At 33.1% G+C, this 23,390-nt stretch overlaps 1 protein-coding gene across 1 annotated transcript; it reads left to right on the top strand.

Annotated features, from left to right (window-relative positions):
• The first annotated feature begins 22,516 nt into the window (after window positions 1-22,516).
• LOC131174030 (uncharacterized) lies at window positions 22,517-23,167 on the top strand. The gene is made up of 2 exons (XM_058137064.1): window positions 22,517-22,717; window positions 22,799-23,167. The coding sequence occupies exons 1-2, from the start codon at window positions 22,517-22,519 to the stop codon at window positions 23,165-23,167; spliced, it is 570 nt and encodes a 189-aa protein (XP_057993047.1).
• Window positions 23,168-23,390: the final 223 nt, after the last annotated feature.

The following is a 23,390-nucleotide window of genomic DNA, read 5'->3' on the forward strand; positions in this document are numbered from 1 at the left end:
GCCCATATACCCATACACAGTACAAGTATGAAAGCAGTATCAAACTCAAACTACCTATATATAATATAACTGTGCTATCTCAGGTCTAAAGATTATATGCACTGATATGATTTATGACAAAACATTGACAAGAGTAAACTCCATGTGCTTGTCATAAGTGTCACTGGTTCGGCCTACTTATCATTTATAAGTACCTATCATGTTTGTCATATGGCATGAGACTCACCATTCCATCTTATTTATATCTCATATAAATAACTTGGGAACAAACATGAATACAATCTTTCCGGATAAGTCATGTCCTTATTATGAAGTATCCTCGATTGTGAATCTATTTATGATACTTTGTGCTAGAAATAATGTCACTCATATTCTTAACAACTTAAGAATAATATTTCTAACAAAATATCAATGGACCTTTTCTATTACACATAAATATATTATGTAAACAGAAAAGTGGAAAAGCCTTTTATTAATAAAAATATATACAAGATACATACTAAATGATATGCTCTAGGGCATACTACTAACAGCTTCTTGCCTACTATTGCCCTAGCACCAATAGTAGTCTGAGATTGGGCTGTTGCACAAGGAAAGACACATCAGATTTATATTTCATAAGAAAAGTCCATACACTTTTAGTGAAATAGTGAGAAAAAGAAAATGATTCCCATTTATATCCTTTTTTTTTAATAAAGACACCAAAAATCCATGTGGAAAAAGTTTAAAAGGAATGTTACTATCAAATACATGTTAAGGAAAAGATAACCTCCTTTGTTTTACTTTTGGACATGTAAGACATGGAGAAGACACTTTATTAAAAGATATATAAAGCAAAGACTATAAGCTAGCTATTCTATCATTAGCTGAATGACCTAGTCTATGATGTTAAATGTCAAAAGAAATAGTATTGAAAGCAATAGAGTGACATAGACTTTGATTACCACTATCTCATAAGAGGGAAAACAACTCATTTCTTATTTTAGCCAGTTTAATCGTCATCCATGATGAAAGGACCTAAATAAAACAAAAGTCAAAACGAATAACAAAACATAATTGTTATGAATGAACCAACTTACTTATAGATAATAGGTTGAAAGTGAAGGATGGAACAAGCAAGACATAATGAAGGATAATAAGGGATTAATATAGACTATACTAATAGCTTCAACTTTAACTTTCATTGTAACGCCCTCACTTTAGGTAGTTCATACATTTCACTGTTCCGATGACTAATATCTGTTCGAGCAGCCAGAATGTCAGGAACTACACTCAAACTAGAGTGAGGAGACATAAATTAATTGAATAAAGACCAAGAAAAATTAAAAAAAAAATAAAAGAAAAGAAATGCCAATCGGTTAAATGAGTCAGAGGTCACGGCGATGGGTGACCCTCATGGGAAGTGACTATGAAGACATTTGTCAACCCCAAACTCGTGGGGAAACCCTATAAGATAAATATTGAGACTTAATTGGGAAATTTATGAGGTCTAAACAACAATAAAAATGCCAAGAAAATATAAGGAAATTTATACTGATCGGTAAAAATAGTTATGACTCGATGAACACAATGAAGGGCATTTTGGTCATTTTACCCTCAAGGTTGACTTTTGACCTAAATGTCAATTAAAATGAGAGAGATTAAAACACATAAAATAAATTAAAATTATGAATTGCATAATGGAAATGGGAAAAGAAAGAAAAGGAAATGAAAATAGAATTATTACATAAGCATTACTTCATGATGACCTAGGCATGACTTAGGCATGATGACAAAAATAACTTCTTTAAAATTTTATGTAATTACCATAGGATAAATATATGTATATGAGACAAATTAACATTAATTAAAAAGCTATCTTCTTCCTCTTCATATCCTCTTGGCTGAAACTCCATGGAAGGCACCTCCATCATATTTTCAAGCTTTCTAGCTTGAATTTCTTCCTCATCTCACACCAAAAATCCATACCTCCCTTCACTAAAATTAATCTTGCACCTTGGAGAAGTGATTGGTTGAAAAGAAAGTGGAGGAAAAATTAAAGTTTAACAATTCAAAGAATTGGTTTATCAAGGTTAGTGCAATATACAACCTTTTTCTTTCTTTAAGCATTGTAAGCTCATTAAATTGAGTTGAAATTTCATGAAATTGAAAGAAAATGATGGGGGTATGAGAAACCTAAATTTTAGCAGCTATGGGGATATTAGGGTTTGATGGTTTTTTATTGTCCTAAACTTACTTAGAGATAGTACTAAATGTGTATATGTTAATTTGGTATGAGTTAGTATGAGTTTGCATGAAAGATGATTATGGGAATTAGGGTTTTGCATGAAATTTGAGAATTTTGTATTGTGACTTAAAATTGATGATGTTGAGACCAATTGTTGACTAACTGAAGTGCCATGAATGTTAATTGAAGTTTGGAAGTTGGGTGGAATTGAAAAACTGGGAGTGTTGTTTTCATGCAGGATTCCTAAACCTATAAGTCCAGCATGCTTAGATAGCCATAAGTTGAGTTTTGTTGTTCTAATTAGTGTGAGGCCAATTGGAGATGAAACCTAGGACAATCTACCACATTTTTCATGAAGAGACCATACCCAAAAACTGAACTTAACCTGACCTAAAATTGGCTTGAATCCAGGTTACCACATGCTGGACCTGGAAAAATGACCAAATGAACAGTAAATGTTCAAATGGCCATAACTTACTCTAGGAAAGTCAGAATAACTTGATTCTTAAACCATTAGAAAGCTTAGACATAGCAGAAAATTTTTTATGAAGACCAGGAACCCTAATTCTGACCGTAATCAAATCACATTGTTAACCAAAATTAGCCCAACAAAACTGCTAGAACCAGAACCTAATCAGAAAAACTTGGACATTGACCAATCCGACCAATTGTGGCAAAAATGTCATAACTTGGTCCACAAAACTGCAAATGCAGTGAAACCAAAGCTAAAACTTCTATAAGACCTATAACTACAATTTTGGAGTTTTGACAAAAACCTAGAACCTAATGGAACATACACAATTTGCTAGGACAAGTTAGTACTTCCAATCCTGGATTTTTGAACCTGAACCAAAATGCCAATTGACCCTGAAATAGTAGTTTTACCATAATTTTCACTAGGAAATTTCAATGAGGATGAACCAAATTGACTTGGAACCCTAGGAAATAGAGCTATAACTTTGGTGTATTGACTAGAATTCAAATCTCAAGGGAACTTAGAGAAATTGTTAGGAGAAGTCAGAACTCCAAACTTGGAATTTCTGGATTTAAAGTATTTGGTCATTTGAACCCTGGATGGTTAAAAGACCATAACTTTCTCTAGAAAACTTCAATTGACATGATCCAAAATGATCTGAAAATATAAGATAAAGCCTAAAACTTTGTTTTAGGGACCTAGACCCAATTCTAAGCCTAAGTGCTTGTAAATGTATGACAAAAAAGATGGAAAATCCTGAAACTAGTAGTCTTACAAGGTTTAGCACCCTGGACAATCATTAATCAATTGATTATAACTAGAGTTATACCACTTCAAATTGAATGATTCAAAAGGGAAATTTAAGTTAACATATAAAGAAACAACTTTCATGTAGGAAGTATGGCCAAATGGACCATGCATCTTGACAAAATTGCTAGAGGAAATTAAGGCATAAAATCTGAAATCCATGAATTGTTCATGGATTACTTGGAATATGAATGGTAACTCACCTAAATAACTTAATGAGCACCTAAATCATGTGAATAGGTAGTTGGGGCTTGTATTGCCATCACAAATAGAACTCATAATACATTAGTAATATAACTTGAAATATGAAATGTAATTAACATAAATTGATTGTTAAATGTATAAATGAGGTGAAGCTTTCATTAGGACTTATGTTTCCATTGCAAATAGAATAGTAATACCCTGTTCAATAAATGGTACATGAGAGGAAATAATGTGAATACTAAATACTTAGTATGCAAAACGCTTCTTGAATTATGAATAATAATTCATATAAATATTGTAATGAATAAATAAATCACAAGAATATGTGAATAGGACATTTGTTCGTATCATGAGATAAAGGAAAAATGCTTTGAGTACAAATAGTACATGAAATCAATTGATGTGAATTGTAATCAACATGAATGATATGATGAATGCATAAAATATGTAGAAATGAGATTTGTATACATTATTTATGCTTATACCATTAATAGAATCAAAATACTATAAAATATAAATGGAACATGTAATGAAATAATGAAACATATAAATGTTATGTAAAACAATGAAAAGATTAGCAAAATAAGTATAACTTAAATAATTGTTACAAATACATCTTCCATAATAAGATGAACATAAATTCAATATTTTTATTAATTTGTATATTGTATATTATTATTGTAAACTTATAAAATAAGCACTTCTAAAGAACAACAAAAAAAATGACAAAAGATATTTAATGATAAAATTTTCATATGAAATCAAAATAATTCTTGATTACATAAATTATGTTCTATTTTTATCTTTATTTGTATATATTATTTCCATATTATATTATTGCACCACTAAGTAGAAATGCTTAGCGCGATGGATTGTTTCCTTACGTAGGTACTGAAGATAAAGCCCATTGGACATTAGACTAGGATTTTGGAGTCCGGATCTGCAAAAGTATCTAAGGTGTCACCTCCTCAGTAATGCATCTACATAGGGCCCATATAGGTCATATTAATGTATTTTGTACATTATAAAATTTATTATGTTGTAATGTAAATTATGAAATTTTATTTAATATGTATGTGATGTAAATTAACAAATTGGCTATCTTATATGTAATCAATTTGTATATCTTGTAAATTAATAAAATTTTAGAATTTTTATATATGAATTGAGCATGAATGGATATGTATGGAAATAGATATGTATGAATATGAGTTGCAAGAATAGAATGTGGAATTGAAATACATATATGATACTTGAAAGGATGAGATGGTTATGATGAATATAAATGAAATTATTATTGGAAAATATTGTTGAAATTTTTTTTAATAGGTGAAGAGTGAAACACGCCAAATGGTAATGAAAAAGGGAAAACTCTGTCAATTTTTCCTTAAAATATAATTGATTTTAAAATATAATGAGATTAAAATTATTAAAGGAATAAAGTAAGATAAGATAAGGTGCTCCGGCACCGAATGTGGCACGCCTTGCTCAGTTACACTGTAGACCGGGTAAGGGATGTCACATTCATACTATTAGGTAAAGACACAAATGAATTAAGAATAGGAGTTGAATTAGAAAATAAAGATTTGGATCATAAGATATGATTTGTAGCTCTAGTATCCACAATCTAAAAGGAACAATAAAGAGAAGAAGTGTATGAAAAATGGAAGGGAGTGATGCATAAAAAGTAGAAAAAGTTATACCTGCAACATTCACTTGAGATGATGAAGCAACATTAGGATTGGAGGAATTCAATGTACGAGGAATAGATGGAGCAACTTGATCACATAAGAGAGACATCAATTTATAGACTTTCTCATTAAAAAGTTTTAATTAAGCCATGTTATCAATTACATTCTCAATGTTGATCTTGCTTTAACCTCAATCTTCAACTTCTTAACTGCCACTAAAAGACCAAATTTATAGCACTAAAGATCTTTGTGTCTCTTCTCTAAGGACCATAGTGTAAACTTGGTCTAGGGAAGGAAAAGGTTTCATCAAGATAATCTATGACCTAAGATCTTGATAAGTCTCACTAAGTGCATCAAGAAACTTGAAAACATAATATTTTTGTTAAACATTAATTAAATTCCAAAAGCATTTTAAATTGCATTTCCCACTAGAGCAATGTGGAAAGGGTCTATAATTCCTCATTTCTTCCTAAACTCCATTTTGTTCTATAAAAAAAACATCCATAGATTTTGTACCTTGCATAATGGTATACAAAAGATGTTCAAAATGACATATACAAGAATCATCAGGCTGTGAAAAATTTTGATGCAGCTTCTCCCAAATTAGTTAACCATCTTCTAAGTAAAATATAGTTAAAGCAATGGGAGGAGAGATGGACCTCAGATGGCATGCCATAATGAAAGTGTTGTAACGAATCCATGGGAGATATATAAAATCCTACAGAGAGGGCTTAGGAATCATACCATCAATAAACCCTTGCTTATTTCTAATTGAAACAACTAGTACAAAAGACCTCTTCCATGAAGGAAAATTGGTTGAGGTAAACTCAGGAGTTACAATCATTAAGCTATGATTCTCTAAATAATGAAGAAAATAAGGTGAAGAAGTATCTTCTAAAGGATTGAAACCTGAATTTGTTATAGCAGTGGAAGACGATGTTGTAGGAGACTTGTTTCATTGAGTCCTTGATATAGTATAATATTGTATATATAATGATACAAGAGCCATAGGAATGATAGACTTCTAGTTAATCATATACATAAGGATAACCTATATCTATAAGATATGCACAATGATGTAATCCTTATCACACCCCCTCAATCAGTACCACATATTGGTTAAATTGTTAGTAGCTATCTCAAGTGTTCATGACGTGTTTGAATGACAGCTTTTGTTAGGACGTCGACTATTTGATCTTTTGAGGAGATGTACTATATATGAAATTGCTTTTTGGGCAACAATATTTCAGACAAAGTGGAATTCCACTTCTATATGCTTAGTTCTTAAGTGAAACACTAGATTTACGAAGAGATATGTAGCACCAATATTATTGCACCATAAAACTGGGCATGTTAGAGAGTCAAAGCCAATGTCGCATGACAATGATTGCAGCTATATGATTTTAGTTGTAGTAGTACTTACGGATCTATACTCAACTTCAATGGATGATTTGGCAACTATGGGTTTCTTTTTAGTTATCCAAGTGATAAGATTAATGCCCATGTATATTATGTAGCCTGTTACAGAATTTTGATCATCAAAGTTAGAGGCCCAATCTACATCAGCATAGGCATTGATATTGCTAGAAGATGACACTGTAATCATGAGACCATAATGTTGAGTATGTTGTAAGTAGCATAGAATGCACTTATAAGCTACCAATGATTCTCCATTGGAGCATGAAGGAATTGAGACACATGATGTACGGCATATGACACATCGAGTCTTGTAAGGGATAGTTATTGTAATGCACCTACAATGCAACAGTACATTTTTTTTATCAGTGGCAGGAGCATTATCTTGAAGATGAAGCATGGTTTTAGAGAATGCAAAAGTAGTTATACCATTATAAGTGGTCATATTGGCCTTTGCCAATAGATTAGCAATGTACTTTGATTGTGTGAGGAGCATACCAGTAGGGAGATGATGAACCTCAACACTAAGGAAGTAGTCTAGCTTTCCTAACTCTTTTATCATGAATAATATTACTGTAAAGACTTTATAACATCTTGCACTGCATGGAGGTTATTGCTTAGAATTATAATATCGTTAACATAAACAAGGCAAATAAGATAAGTGGAACCTAATTTGCTGTGAAAGAGTACGGTGTTCGCTATGGATGGAGTAAAATGAAGAGATATGAGTGCATTCTTGAGTTTGGTATACAACTGTCGAGGAGCTTGATGAAGTCTATACAATGATCAATTCAGTTTGCAAACATAATCTGACTTTTCTTTGTTTATAAAACTCGAAGGTTACTCCATGTGTACTGTATCATTATAATCACCACGTAAAGAGGCATTAGAGACATCAAGTTGTTGAGTTATCCAATTATTTGAGACTACTATGGATAGAATTATCCTAAGTGTATTTGGCTTTAGAATAGGAGAGAATGTGTTAGTGAAATCAATTCTAGGTCATTGATGATAGTCTTTTACAATAAGATGAGCTTTGAATCTATCAATAGAACCATCAAGTTTTTGCTTAATATGATATACTCACTTACGGCTAACAATGTTCTGAGCATTTGTCTTGGGTACCAGTGTCCATGTGTTGATGTGTAACAAAGCATTGATCTCTTTAGATACAATAGTATGCCATCGCACATCAAGTGCTGCCTTATTATAGCAGGAAAGGATAGGGGGTAAGGGGATAGTGGTCGTGAACAGCTATGGTTTTAAGTGTCTAGTTTTATTGTGTGTTTGCATGGGATAGGTATTTGTAGGTTTAAGAAGTAATGATTTGGGTGGCTTAGGAGATGAGGTTGTGGTAGTTATTGGATAGGATGTGGGCTCAAGGAGAATAGATAATCCATGATCTAGTGTTTGAGTTGGAAAAGGTGTGGGACTTTAGTGTAGGAGTCTTTAGGGGGATGGGGTTGGTAGGATCATTCTTGGGTAAACTATCATTATGAGCAGCAGAGCCATTATTGTAACACTCTCCCTGTAGCAACTCCGTACATTCTACTGTTCCGATGACCAGTGTCAGTCCGGACAGCTAGAACATCCTGAAAAATATTTAAACTAAAGTAAGGAATCATAATTAACTCAAATATTAATAAGAAAAATTTAGAAAAAATTTTAGAAATAAAATACAACCAAGTTAAATTAGCCGATGCCCTAGCGATGGGTAACCCAATAGAAAGTTGTGGTCCTCACAACTAGGAGCCCTAAACCCAGGAGAAAATTCATAAAATAATTTTTGGGACTCCAGAGAAGAGTCATTGAGGATTCTATGGCATTAGAATGCCAAGAAAAGGCTTAGAAAAATTTTTCAATCGGTATATACAATTTTAGCTCATTAAGCCAAACGGAGGGCATTTTGGTCATTTTGTCTTTAGAGATGATTTTTGGCCAACTTGTCCATTTATGTAAGTGAATTATATGACATAAAATATGAACAAATATTGATGAAAATTTTATTAAAAATGAATAGCAAGAGAAAGGAAAAAAAATGAAAAAAAAATGGGATTTATTACCTAATACTTCTGTAAGCATGAGGTAATTAAATCCTATGGCCAATCAAAATAAAGAACCACAATTAAAATATATTAAAAATAAAGAAAAGAGGGCAGAAATCTGGAATAAACCAGCAGCCCTCTCTCCCTTCTTCAAAACGTCCCACACTTTCTCCCTCACTCCTCCATTTTTGGTTTACCAAAGCTTCCTTTCCTTAGTCCTCTCTCAACAAAACCCTAAATTGACAACATAAAACCTTGATATTTCAGCTTGGTGAAGCTTTTGGGAGCAAAAAGAAGTGTAAAAGAAGAGTTCTTACAAGCTTGAGATTAGCTCCATTAAAGGTTAATGACCAAACTTAATCTCTCTCTTTTAATTCATGTTGAAGGAGTGGTGTGCAATGCAAATTTACAAGAAAATTGCAAAAAAAAATATCACATGTATGCCTTTCTTAAAATTTCAGTAGCTTTGGGATAGGTAGGGTTTTGAAGATTTCTTTGAATGGAAGTGGTACTCTAGCTGCCCTTAACACTAATATATTGATTAGGATAGTGAAGTGCAAGTGAATGCAAAAATCTGAAATGGTAGGGCTAGGGTTTGGACCCAAATTGAGACTCTGTTCATGTATTTAGTGAAAGAGAGTTTTAATGGTCAATTACTGACCATTTGGCTGTGTGTGAATAAGAAATGAAGTGGTTTGTTTAGTGGGAATTGAAGTTAGTGTTGTTGCCTTGGCTGACCTGTAGGACTTAGCATGAGTCCAGCAGGTTTGGGCAGCTATAACTGGAGTTGTGTAGGTTCAATTGGTGCAAGGCCAATTTGACATGGAACTAGACACATAATGGCACAACTTTGGTGAAGAAATCCTGCCTAGAAAACCAAACCAAGTTGACCTAAAGATTACCCTAATCCGGGTGACCTGCATTTTGCCTGGGTAAAATGACCAAATAAACAGTGTTTATTCATTTCATCATAACTCATTGTAGAAAAGTCCAATTGACCTGAAATTTTACCAGCAGAAAGTTGAGATATAGACCTACAACTTTCATAAAGAAACTAACCCAAATTTTGACCATAACATATTTAAAAAGTGACCTGCAGTCCCTACACAAAACACTATAGATTTAGTCAATCCAGAAAATCTGGAAAGTTTGCAATCCGGCTAGTTATGGTGTTTAGGCCATAACTTGAGCTACAAAACTCTAAATGGAGTGATTCAAAAAAAGAAATGTAACTAGACACAATAAGGAATAACTTTCATGTTGACAACTTTGGCAAATTCTTACTACAAAAATGACTAATGGAACAGTAAATACAAGGCTTGAAATCTGAAAATTTTGAACAACTAACACTAAGCTTAAAAATGGTATTGGCAACCAATACCAACAATTTTAGAATGCAAAATGTGGTATGTTGAGAGTATTAAAACCAATGTACCTATTGTCTATGCAAATATCAATATTTTTGTTGACTAATGAAATGAATAGTAACACCTAAACTTAAATTTCAAGAATTGTACAATTTAAGAGTGTAACATGCCCTAGTACACCTAACAAGATTAGTTTGGATAGGTTGGCATGCAATAGGATTCTGTTAGCAGTACTGCATATGGCTTCATGCCATTCTGTGTTTTATGGCCACACGTGCCGTTCTGTGTTATAATAGCCTTAGGCTATGTTGATTGAGTTGTTATACTTGGGTTTTATCCCTGATAATTATTACAGCTTATTAGTACATTACATTGCCGGGAGACACAATGTGACCGATGGTGTGATGGTCCGAGGTACTTAGTACCCAGTGTTAGTTTACCCATTTATCCAGTCCAGTCTACTAGTATGGGTTACTCGGGCAATGAAAATAAATCTTATCAAATTTTAATCGAATAATACTGCAATAAATACCAGAAATTAAGTCTACCTAAAATGTAAACATACATTTTGCATATTTATGTTATTTTAGTTATTTTATTTTATATTATCACCACTAAGCAGAATTGCTTAGCTCGTCGCTTTTGCCACACGCAGGTACTGAAAACATAGCTGGGGAGTCCAGCAGACCTCAGACCGGGTGAACTTTCAGATCTGCACACAGAGTCCAGAGTCACCTCACATTTGCAGTGCATTGGTAGGACATTAGGCTACTTTTGGTAGTTTGTATTTTGTAAACTTTTGTAATCAGACCTTTATTTTTCCATGTATATTATAAACTCATGTAATTATGTTTTGATGTAATTATCTATAAATCATGTTTAGTAATAAATTTGAGTATTTCTTATTGAGTTGAGTACGATATGAAATGAATTGAATTTTGAAATATTAAAGTCATTTGAGAAATTGTTGGAAATATGTTGGTGGTTGACTGAGATGGATAATATGATTATATTGGAAGTGTTTTTAATAGATTCAGAAGAACTGTTTTTCTAATTTACAGTCGGCACTCTGTTGAATTTTTTATAAAATTTGCGAAAAATTCAGATTAATCAAAATTGTAAATAATGAATTAAAAAGGGTAAATTATAATGGAAAGTATGATTTGGTGCTTCGGCACACTGTGTGGCATATCTTGCTCAGCTACACTGTAGACGGGTAAGGGGTGTCACAATTATCATCTTTCCATTTGAATGGGAATACCTACTCATAAAAGAAGACATGGTATGAGACATAAATTTTCTCAAAAGTAGAATCAAAACAGTAATAATCTTTACGAATTTTACTATATCCAAGAAAACACACGAATTGATCTAGGGGCTAACGTATGTTCGGTATACATTTTTAACCATGGATAACATGAACAACCAAATACATTTAATTCATCATAATTAGGCTTTTGGTTTAATAGTAACTGGAAAGGAGTTAAGGGATTGTTGTGGATAGATGGCAATCTATTGATGGTATAGACTGCTATCTCGAAAGCATAATTCTAGTATTTTTCAAGAATAACAAAATGATGTAACAGGGCTCAACTAGTTTTTACTATATGCCTATGTTTTCTCTTAGCATACCCATTTTGTTCTAGGGTATAAGGACAAGAGACTCTTTGACTGACACCATTGGTATATAGGTATTGTGTTAATGCTTGAAACTTACTGCCCCAGTCTACTTGAAAACACTTAAGAGAGAGTCCAAAATATTTTTCAACAAGATAATGAAATTGAATAAAAACATTTAGGGCCTTTGATTTTTATTTCATGAAATAGATCCAATAGTATTTGGTATGATGATCATAAAAAATCACATAGTATTGATGGCCATCAATGGATGGGATTAGAGATGGTTCCTAGACATCAGAACAAATTAACTTTAAAGGTTATGACATTTTTTAATGTGATTCAAATAATGGTAACTTATGGCTTTTACTGATGTTACACGCATTGCATGGAAAATCGGAATCAACTTTATTAGATGGTAAACAATTAGAAGATAACACTTTATTGACTACTTTACTATTGGCATGAACAAAATGTGCATTCCAAGTACTAAATTTAGCGATATTAGTAAATGGAGAAGAATTGATGACATAAAGAGGCATTGTGTAAAGTCCATTCTCACTTTGGCCTTGGTAAAGAACCTATTTCGTGTGGATATGCTTCACAAGAAACTTGTTAGGAAAAAATTCTATGGAAACATTATTATCATTAGTGAAAACAAAGAAAGAAAGTAAATTACGAGAAATAGAAGGTGCAAACAAAATATTATTTAAAGAGAAAAAAAGAATCATGAAGAAGAATAGAAGAAGAACCACTATTGGATATAGGAAAAGAGTTGCCATTATCGATTTTTATTTGATCAGTGCCATAGTAAGGATTGGAATGAGTGATATTCCCATGATCAATGGTTAGATGATAATTGGCTCCACAGTCGATAGTCCAATGTTGCACAGGCCGAGTAGTGTTAGTGGCAAGGTTGGATTAAAGATGTGGTTGTGAGAATTGTGTGTTGTATTGGAATTTTGGTATGGGACATTGCCATGCTAAATGACCATAGCCTTGACAATTGTAACAAATGGTAGTGGGATTAGGTGAATATATTGAAGTGGACTAATTGTTGGATAGACCATGACCTCACCCACGAGTTAAACGTTGTCTTCTTGTATTGGATTGTGCATTGGCCAATTAGGCAATAGGTGGTATTGAATGCTCCAAGGTTAATTTTGCCATTTACAACTGAGATTCTTTACTTAATAATAAAGCATATAAGTCATCATACATGATTGCCATATTACGGGCTTCTATCACCCAAGTAAGGGACTAAAACTAGGACCTAAACCATCAAGAATGTCATTACTTGGATGTCATCTAGTACTGGGCTTTATAATGAGTAAGCTAATTAGAGATGGACTTCACCTTTTGTATATACACTTCAATTGAATTTGTGCCTTTGGTCAAGTGTTTCAACTATTTCCTTAATTTTTGGATCTGAGTTTTGGATCCACATACAAAGATAGTGTGCAACTTTTCCCAAGCTTTACGGGTTATGCTTAAGCCTATGATTTGTGGTAGAAGATTTTCTATAATAGATGAGAAGAACTAGCTAAGAATTAATTGGTCATGTTGAAACCAGATTGGGTATTGTGGATTTGGAGTTCCATCATCAAGGGTAGGAGATGGTGGTATGGCAGTCAAAGAAATGTGATGAGCCAAACTCTGGCCATGTAAGAGAGGTAATAGTTGCCCTTGCCATAGGAGATAATTAGTGCAGTTTAATTTGATAGAAAGAAAAGGTTTGGTATTAGGAAATGATACATGCATTTTATATAGTCATTTAGGTTAAATTTCATAGTTATTTTATTGATTTGTTAGTCATTTTTAGTCAATTTTATTAGTCATTTTATAACGCCCTCACCATAGGTAGTCCGTACATTCTACTATTCTGACGACTAATGTTTGTCTGGACAGTCAAGATTTCTGGAACTACACTTAAATGATAGTGAGGAGACAAAATGATGGAACACATGGTAAAAAAATACAAGAAAAATTAAGAGAAAATAAAAGAAAAGAAATACAACTAGGTTAAACGAGCCAGAACCGTAGCGATGGGTGACCGCACCAGGAAGTCACTGCATAGATAGTTGACGGCCCCAGGACTACGGGAAACCCCGAGAAATAATTTTTGGAACTTAATTAAAGGTTTAGTGAGGTATAATTGACATTAAAAATATCAAAAAAATTTTAGTTAATTAGCACAAATGAAAATGAAAATTAAAGAAATCGTCGGATCAGAGATTTAATCGGTATTGCCAAAAAGGTGGGACTTAACCCAAAGAGGGGCATTTTGGTCATTTGGCACCTAATGTTGACTATTGACCAAAAAGTCCATTAAAAAAATGAGCGGCATTAAATTGTTAAAAATCTCATGAAATTATGAAATTACATGTAGTGCAATTAAAGGAAGATAAGGGGGGCTAATTAGAATTTTTAAAACCCTTGATTATTATAATAATTAAATTAACTTTTAGTGGGGTATAAAAACATAAGAGGACAGAATAATCCACTCACATTCATCTTCTTCTTCACCTCTCAAATGCCGAATCGCTCTCTCCCAAAGAACCTCCATTTAAGCTCTTCATGCAAGCTTTCACTCCTCTTCATTTTCAACATGAAATCCCACATTCACTTCATTAAAAGTCATCCCCACACCTTGGGAAGTTTATAAGCAGCAAAAGAAAGGAAAAATTAGGAAGTTTTAAGAGAACTAGGTCAATTAACTTGATTAAGTTGTCATACCAATTCTGGAAATGGTATAAATGACCATTAACTCTAGAATAGTTTCTTAATCATAACTCCCACTAGAAATCTTTAATTGAAATGAGCCATACCATTCTGGAAAGCTAAGAAATAGACCTCCAACTTTGTTTTAGACATCTTCCACAACTTATGAAAGTAAGAAGCTTAAATATTGGGTCAAAGCTACTGACCTAATTGAAATCCTATTGCTACAAGATACTTGAGTCCAATCCAATAATGTGGCTATAATTAATTCTACAAGACTTGAAAAATAGCAATTAGAAATTCTAAGTGATCATAAGACATAGGGCAACAAATCCTATGGAGAACATTAGGCCTAAATATTACTACAAGCTATCCAAATAAATTAGTTAAATTCAATACCAAAACTGCCTAGATAAGGAACCAAAATTTGTAATTGAACCAGTTATGGTTATTTGACCATAACTTGAGTTATACAAATCCAAATGACATGATTCAAAAAGGAAAATAAAGACAAGACATAGAAGAACAACTTCTGTGAAGGAAGTGGGGCCAAATAGTGGCCATAAATTGCTCAATTTGATATGCAAAAACAAGACAATAAAGTTGAACCTAAAGAAAGGTTCTTGGAATAAATTATTGACTTATCCCTAATAAGTTACTACATGCTAAATTACATGAAATAGGTATGTGGGACCCACTTTCTTACTACAAGGTGACATGATATCAGTTGATGCATAAAATGTAATTTACCTAAATGGTTTGCTAAACACATAAGTCATATGAAAATATACTTGGAACCTATGTTTCCATCATATATGAAATAATAATACTATGAATATGTATAGTACATGACATAAAATAATGAGAGTGATAAATACATAAGTTATATGAATATGTACTTGGGACTCATGTTCCCATTATAAATGACATGAATATGTAATTGGGACCTATGTTCCCATTATAATGACATGAAAATGGTATCAGATCAAAGTACGTAATGCCTATAATTCCTGGGAACTCTCATACGTGAACTGTAGTGAAGCGTGGCTCTCCACCCAGGGGCTTGCAGGGATGGCGATACGTAATGACTGCAAGTGCTCTGACAGGTACCCTTATTTTCCACCAAAGACAGTGAATTATGGTATCAGATGTCATTGTGCATAATTATATTTCTGACTTTATGCCTGTCTGCTAGCCTTGTGCTTGATATAATAGATGACATGACAGATGCTATTGTGCATAATTGTATTTCTGGTGCCTGACATGACAGATGCTATTGTGCATAATTGTATTTCTGGCTTTAACAGCCTGTCTGCTAGCCTTGTGCCTGATAGACAGTTGTATACAAGATATCATATGCCTACTCGTTGATCTAGTGCCTAACAGATAGTTGTATACAGGATAGAATATTCCCGTATATCCAGTCTTTATAGACTGTTATAGGTTACTTGGGCACAAATACACTGATATGACATGAAGACACTGATGTAATTTTAAAGACTCTGACATGAGTTTAAAAAGACAGAGAATAAAATAAATACATAGAAAAGATACTGCTAATTAATTTATTTTCAAAGTGCAGTAAAATATGCAAGTGACCTAGAATTGCAAAAGATTACACAGAATTATTATTTATAATTATTTAGTTGAATTTTTTTAAGATTATGCACCATTAAGCAATTTGCTTAGAGCATTAGATTTTTCATCGCATAGGTACTAAAGACCAAACACAGCAGCCGCCATAGCAGCAATCGCCACAGTAGTACTCTGATTACAACTGTCCAAATCTGCTATAGTCCAGAGCTCACCTCAACAGTGTTTATTTTGGTAGGGCCCAATGTAATTAGGGTTTTGCATTTTGGTTCATGTATAATGAAATGTGTATAAATTCTGAACATTGTAAATAAATGTAATTTATATTTTGGGATTGTAAATAAGTTTGGGAATTTTTGTATATAATTTTCATATGTATGAAATGAATTTCATTTCTTGAAATGATATGATATGATTATATGAATGTATGAAGATATACAAGAATATGGAAATATGAGACAGATATGAAATAGTTTTTAACAGGTAACTAGTGGAACCCGCCAGATGCTAATAAAACAAAAGAGGTTCTGCCCGGGTTTCCACAGAAATAAATTGTGATAAAAAAAAATATTACAACATGTTTTCTAATAAGTTTAAAATTAACAATGGACACGACAAGATAAGATAGGGTACTCTAGCACCGAATGTGGCACACCTTGCTCGGCTATACTGTAGACGGGTGAGGGGTTTTACATTTATTGGTATCAGAGTAAAGGTTTAGGCGATTCTAAACCTAGATTGATAGAAAGAAATAGTTTGCATCTCATGCATGGGCCTTTAGATAGAGTCGAGGTGACACTAATGCAGATCTGTTTTCTCTGGTTATTTTAGGTTAAGGTATGGATCTCGATCCACAGAAAGTCATAGATTCGAAAAGGATAAGTATAGGAAAAATCTGATTTTTTGGGATGTATCGTGGTAACTACGCAATGTTCTCAATGTATGTGCTGTAAGCTACAGATTACAGTACCGACTTGGGACTATTGTGTAAAGCTACGTATTTGCGATAGTAAATTGAGATAAGGATAAGATTGTAAAGCTAGGACTAGTAAGACAAACTAAAGAGAAAGCGAAGTATTATAACACGAAAAAGCGAAAAAGCGAAAAAACAAGGAGATAGGGGTCCCTCGATTATTTACACTGGGTAAATTTTGAGGACGAAATTTTATTTATAAGGGAAGAATTGTAACACCCTCACCATAGGTAGTCCGTGCGTTCTACTATTCCAATGACTAATGTTTATCTAGATAGTCAGGATGTTTGGGACTACACTTAAATGATAGTGAGAAGACATAAATGATGGAATACATGGTAAGAAAATACAAGAAAAATTAAGAGAAAATAAAAGAAAGGAATGCAACTAGGTTAAACGAGCAGGAACTGTAGCGATGGGTGATTGCACCGGGAAGGCACTGCATAGACAGTTGACGACCCTAGGACTACGGGGAACCCCAAGAAATAATTTTTGGGACTTAATTAAAGTTCTACTGAGGTATAATTGACATTAAAAATGTCAAAAAAATTTTAGTTAATCAGCACAAATGAAAATGAAAATTAAAGAAATCGTCGGATCAGAGATTTAATCGGTGTTACCAAAAAAGTGGGACTTAACCCAAAGAGGGGCATTTTGGTCATTTAGCACCTAAAGTTGACTTTTGACTAAAAAATCCATTAAAAAAATGAGTGGCATTAAATTATTAAAAATCTCATGAAATTATGAAATTACATGTAATGCAATTAAAGGAAGATAAGGGGGGCTAATTATAATTTTTAAAAACCTTGATTATTATAATAATTAAATTAACTTTTAGTGGCGTATAAAAACATAAGAGGACAGAATAATCCACTCACATTCATCATCTTCTTCACCTCTCAAATGCCGAATTGCTCTCTCCAAAAGAACCTCCATTAAAACTCTTCATGCAAGCTTTCACTCCTCTTCATTTTCAACATGAAATCACACATTCACTTCATTAAAAGTCATCCCCACACCTTGGGAAGTTTATAGGCAGCAAAAGGAAGGAAAAATTAGGAAGTTTTACAAGCTTGGGAGAGTCTTGATTCAAGGTTAGTGCTTTTCTTCTTTCCTTCTTCTTTTAATCCTTGAAAATGACTTGAAATGAGTAGAAATTGTAAGAAAATAAAAGGGATTAATGAACATAGGGGGTCACTGAAATTCGGCAGCCAAGAAATTCATGGGATTTTAATGTGTTTAAATGATGTAAATGAGTTTCAAGATGATGCTTGGTATGGGAAGTGATAGAAATTGATTTGCATGGATGAATTATTGAGATTGAATTTGAAATTAGGGTTTGTGATTATGAATTGGGGATTTTGTCTTCTGCTTGTAATTGACCAAATTGAGATGAGTTACTGCTTATAAAAGTGCCATGAATGCCATGTGTAGTTTGGGAGTTAGAGGAAATTGAATATTGGGAGTGCTTTCTTATGCAGGTTGAGTTTTGTTGATAGCAGTATACATTTTGAGCCATAACTGACCTTGTATAAACCCAATTGGTATGAGGCCAATTGGAGGTGAAAATTAACCCGAAACACTCCATTTCTCATGAAGGAACCATGCCCAAATTCTATCCAAAACCTTACCTAAATTATGTCCCAATCTGAATGACCAAATGATGAACCCAGAATTTTAACTAAATGAATAGTATTCATTCATTTGGCCATATCTCACTGTAGACAAGTCCAAATGACCTAAAATTTATACCATTAGAAATCTTAGACATAGGGCTACAACTCTTGTGAAGACCACAAATCCTAGGAATGCCATTAACTAAGTCAATTTGCTTGCCCAATTTAGGTTACCAAAACTGTCCAGAATGAAAACTGCCCAGAATTGCCTTTGTCTAGGTAACTTGACTAGCTTTGGTAAAAAAATCATATCTTGGTCCATAGAACTCCAAATTCCCTGAAACCAGTGCTAAAATTTCAATAAGACATAGGCCTACAATAATGAAATTTTGACCAAAACTCAGAAATTAAGGGAAGTAGGTCAATTAACTTGATTTATTTGGCATACCAATTCTAGAAATGGTATAAATGACCATTAACTCCAAAATAGTTTCTTAAGCATAACTCCCACTAGAAATCTTCAATTGAAATGAGCCATACCATTCTAGAAAATAGACCTCCAACTTTGTTTTAGACATCTTCCTCAACTTATGAAAGTAAGAAGCTTAAATATTGGGTCAAAGCTACTGACCTAATTGAAATCCTGTTGCTACAAGATACTTGAGTCTAGTCCAATAATGTGGCTATAATTAATTCTACAAGACTTGAAAAATAGCAACTAGAAATTCTGAGTGATCATAAGACATAGGGCAACAAATCCTATAAAGAACATTAGGCCTAAATTGTCACACCCTACTCCCCCATAAGATGTAACATGATCCCGTAGTACACTAATGAATTACCGTACTTCGCCTATCGATAACCCATTAGATATACTACAAGGGATTTTAAAACAATTTTTGTGAAATTTAAATCATCGATTAAAATCTGGTGTTATAAAATTTTTTCAAAATTTTGGCAAAGTGCCAGCTGTATTTTGAGAAAACAGTTCTTCAATCCTGCAAAAGAAAATACTCCCAATATGTTTTCTCAAATACAACTCCAATAACTTCATTTCAATTCACAATTCAAATCTCAATAAATAATCAATTCATTTTCAAACCAATCTCATCATAAAGAAACATTTCATTGATTACAAAACTCAAAATTTATATTACAAAACTATTTAAGTAAATGAAATCTCAAATTTATATTTACAATAATTTACATTTAATTACATACCAAAATATTTTACAAGAGTTTTTATATAACTACTCAAATAATTTACATACATATTATTACATGCATACATCAAAACCTATGTACATGGGTATACCTATGAGATACCTGGAGCTGATCTGAATGTCTCTTCAAAGAAGCTTATTCAATTGCTCTATGCTCTTTTCACCTGCGACAGCATACAAAGCTATCGCTGAGTGGTGAACTCAGTGGTGCACAATTATAATTTAAAACATAGTACAATATACATTGACAAAATTTACAGCAAATAATTTGGAAATCTGAATACTCATCAAATTCCAAAACTCAAAATATTCATTGCCAACAATATAAATCATTTGTATAAAATGACTTTGATCACAAAATTCAATTTATCAAATCATAACTAACCATTTAAGGTAATTCCAACAAAATCGATTATACATAAATCATAATTGAAATCACAATTCTTTACTATTCAAAAACCATTCTTTATCTCAAAAACCATTCTTTATCTCAAAAACCATTCTTTATCTCACTAACTATGCAAGACTAATCCGAAAGGGCCATCTTCGAGGTGATTCTAACTCCCTATGGTCGGAGAGGTCGAATCATCATGCACAGTACACACCACAATAATGAATCTTCCAAAAGGGCCATAACATAAAAAAACTTAGGTCTAACCTCTAGTAAGAGGAGAATCTAAGCCTGTGCACGTACCATGGTAATCAAAACACAACTAACTCCATTGTCTTCTCAACAAATGAGAGAGACGGGTAATAACCTAGTCAAGCATCTATAGTGAGATATAAAACAATATCACAATCCTTTTAGTGAGCATAAATCATAATACAATTCGATTCAAGTCAATTCCAATTTCCAATAATTTTTATGCTCATCACAATTCAAATCATAAATTTGCATTTTTCCATGCAAATTGCCCATCACAATTCAAAACATGTTCTATCATAATTTTCCAAAACATAATTTATTCAATTCACAACAATGCTTAATACTTGTGGAAATACCATTTCACAAAGCTAAATTCATACATACTATAATAATTTCAATAATTATTGAATTAAATCCAATGCTTGTTAAACATAATACATAAGAAAAATATGTCATTTAATCATATGAAATATTCAGAACAATATCAGTTAAAAACTAATTGTGCACAAACCTCTGATAAATGTCTCTTGGTCCTGACTCAGTGTTTCCTTCCCCTCCCCTGAGTCTTTGCTAACTGAAACACACAATTTGAAGTATTTCAGTACTCATTTAAACTGTCTCTAACAATAAGGCTTAATAATTAATTTATTGAATTCTATTATTTTCCTTAGTCAACCTAAAATATTGACCCTCGATGCACTCTAGATGAATTAGGTTTAATGTTACCAATATGTCACATTTTATAGCCCTTTAGTGTTGGTATATGTTACCAATTTTATTGATGCTCAAACTAGAGGAGAATTTATTATGAAGCATGAGAATAAAGCTTATGAGCTGTTGGAGAAAATTGTAAAGAACACTCACCTTTGGAGTAGTCCAAGAGGGCTAGCTCTAGCTCAAAAGAGACAAGTTGCTGGAATGTATGATTTTGATCCATTCAAAATGATCAATGCAAAATTTGATGCACTCACTAATGTTATAGTAAAGAAGATGGAAGATTAAGTATGTTGGTTAGTTCATCATCATCTTCTAGAAGTTCTCAATAAGTTACTTATGCAAAAGGAACAATAAGCTATGAAGCAGATTATGGAGAGCAGGCTGCCTATATTGGCAATTATGGAAACAGGCAGGTGGCCAATCCTTATTCACAAATATATAATCAAGCTTGGAGGAATCATCCCAATTTTTCATGGGGAAATTAGCAAAGCCAAGTTTCAAATTAGAATTTTCAACCATAATAACAAGGAAATCCCTACCAGTAGAATAGACAACCACTACCTAATTTTCAATAAAGGAATGCAAATCCCGCACCTCTATCAAGATAGCAAGAGCAAGGTTCTACCACAGAAGCACTGCCGCAATAGATTCTTGCCAACCAAACTAAGTAGGATGAAGAAATGAGAGAAATGAAAGTAAGATTGGAGCAGCTGCAGACACATAACAAAATGCTAAAAAACCAGATTGCACAGCAAGCAAGTTCTTTGAGTACAAAGTCTATGGGAAAGCTCCCTAGTTAACCAAAAAATCCAAGGGAACATTGCTAAGCTATCACATTAAGGAGTGGGAAGGTAGTAAACAATGAGATGAGTGAAACAATTGAGAAGAGAGAAAATGAGAAAGATATTGAAAGAGAGAAAAACATTGAGAGTGATGACAAAGAGGAAGTTAAAGAAGAAAGTGGAAGAAATGAGAGTGAAAAGAGAGAGAGTGCAAGAAAAAGAAAAGAGGAGGTTAAAGAAAAAGAAGAGAAGTATATACCTCCAGAGCCTTACAAACCACAGCTCCCTTTTCCACAAAGATTTTAAAAAACCAAACTTGATAAGCAATTTGCGAAATTCTTGGAGATTTTGAAAAAGTTATACATAAATGTGCCTTTCATTGATGCTCTTTCTCAAATGCCCTCTTATGCAAAATTCTTGAAGGAAATACTTTTAAACAAGAGGAGACTTGAAGATCATGAGACTGTAGCCTTGACAGAAGAGTGTAGTGCCATACTTCAAAGGAAGCTCCCTCCTAAGCTTAAAGATCCAGGAAGTTTTTCAATTCCATGTTATATTGGGGAATCATTTTCTATAAAAGCTCTATGTGATTTAGGGGTTAGTGTTAGCCTTATACCTCTCTTTATTTATGAAAAGCTCAACATGAAAAGTCTTAAGCTAACCCACATTTCTCTTTAGTTAGCAGACATATCAATTAAATACCCTAAAGGGATTTTAGAGAATGTGCCTTTGAAGGTTAAAAAGTTCTATATGCGAGTTGAATTTATCATTTTGGATATGGAGGAAGATGCTAATATCTCAATTATTTTGGGGAGGCCTTTCCTAGCTACAGCTGGAGCACTAATTGATGTCAAGGGTGAAAAATTAACTCTTAGAGTTGGGGATGATCAGTTAAATTTTAACATTAATGATGCTATGAAGAAAAATCATTCTGAAGCTAATTCTTGTTTGAGAATTGATATTATTGATGAGCTAGTTGAGGAGCATTTTAGGAAGAGATATCTTGAAGATCCCTTTAAAATTGCTTGGTTCATGGAGGAAGTATAGACAATGAAAATCCTCATGTGGTTGCATTTGCTCAACACTTGGAGAGTAGTCCACCATTCATCTGAGCACCAGTTTTTTAATTTACTCAAGTGGAAAAAGGTGAGATTAAGCAACCATCATTCAAGGAAGAAGATGCACCTAAGGTAGAACTTAAACAACTTTCTTCTCATCTCAGCTTAGGTATGAATTTCTTGGCCCCCAATGAAACTTATCCAATAATTGT

The sequence above is a fragment of the Hevea brasiliensis genome, chromosome 15 (assembly GCF_030052815.1).
Source record: "Hevea brasiliensis isolate MT/VB/25A 57/8 chromosome 15, ASM3005281v1, whole genome shotgun sequence".
Lineage (NCBI taxonomy): Eukaryota > Viridiplantae > Streptophyta > Magnoliopsida > Malpighiales > Euphorbiaceae > Hevea > Hevea brasiliensis.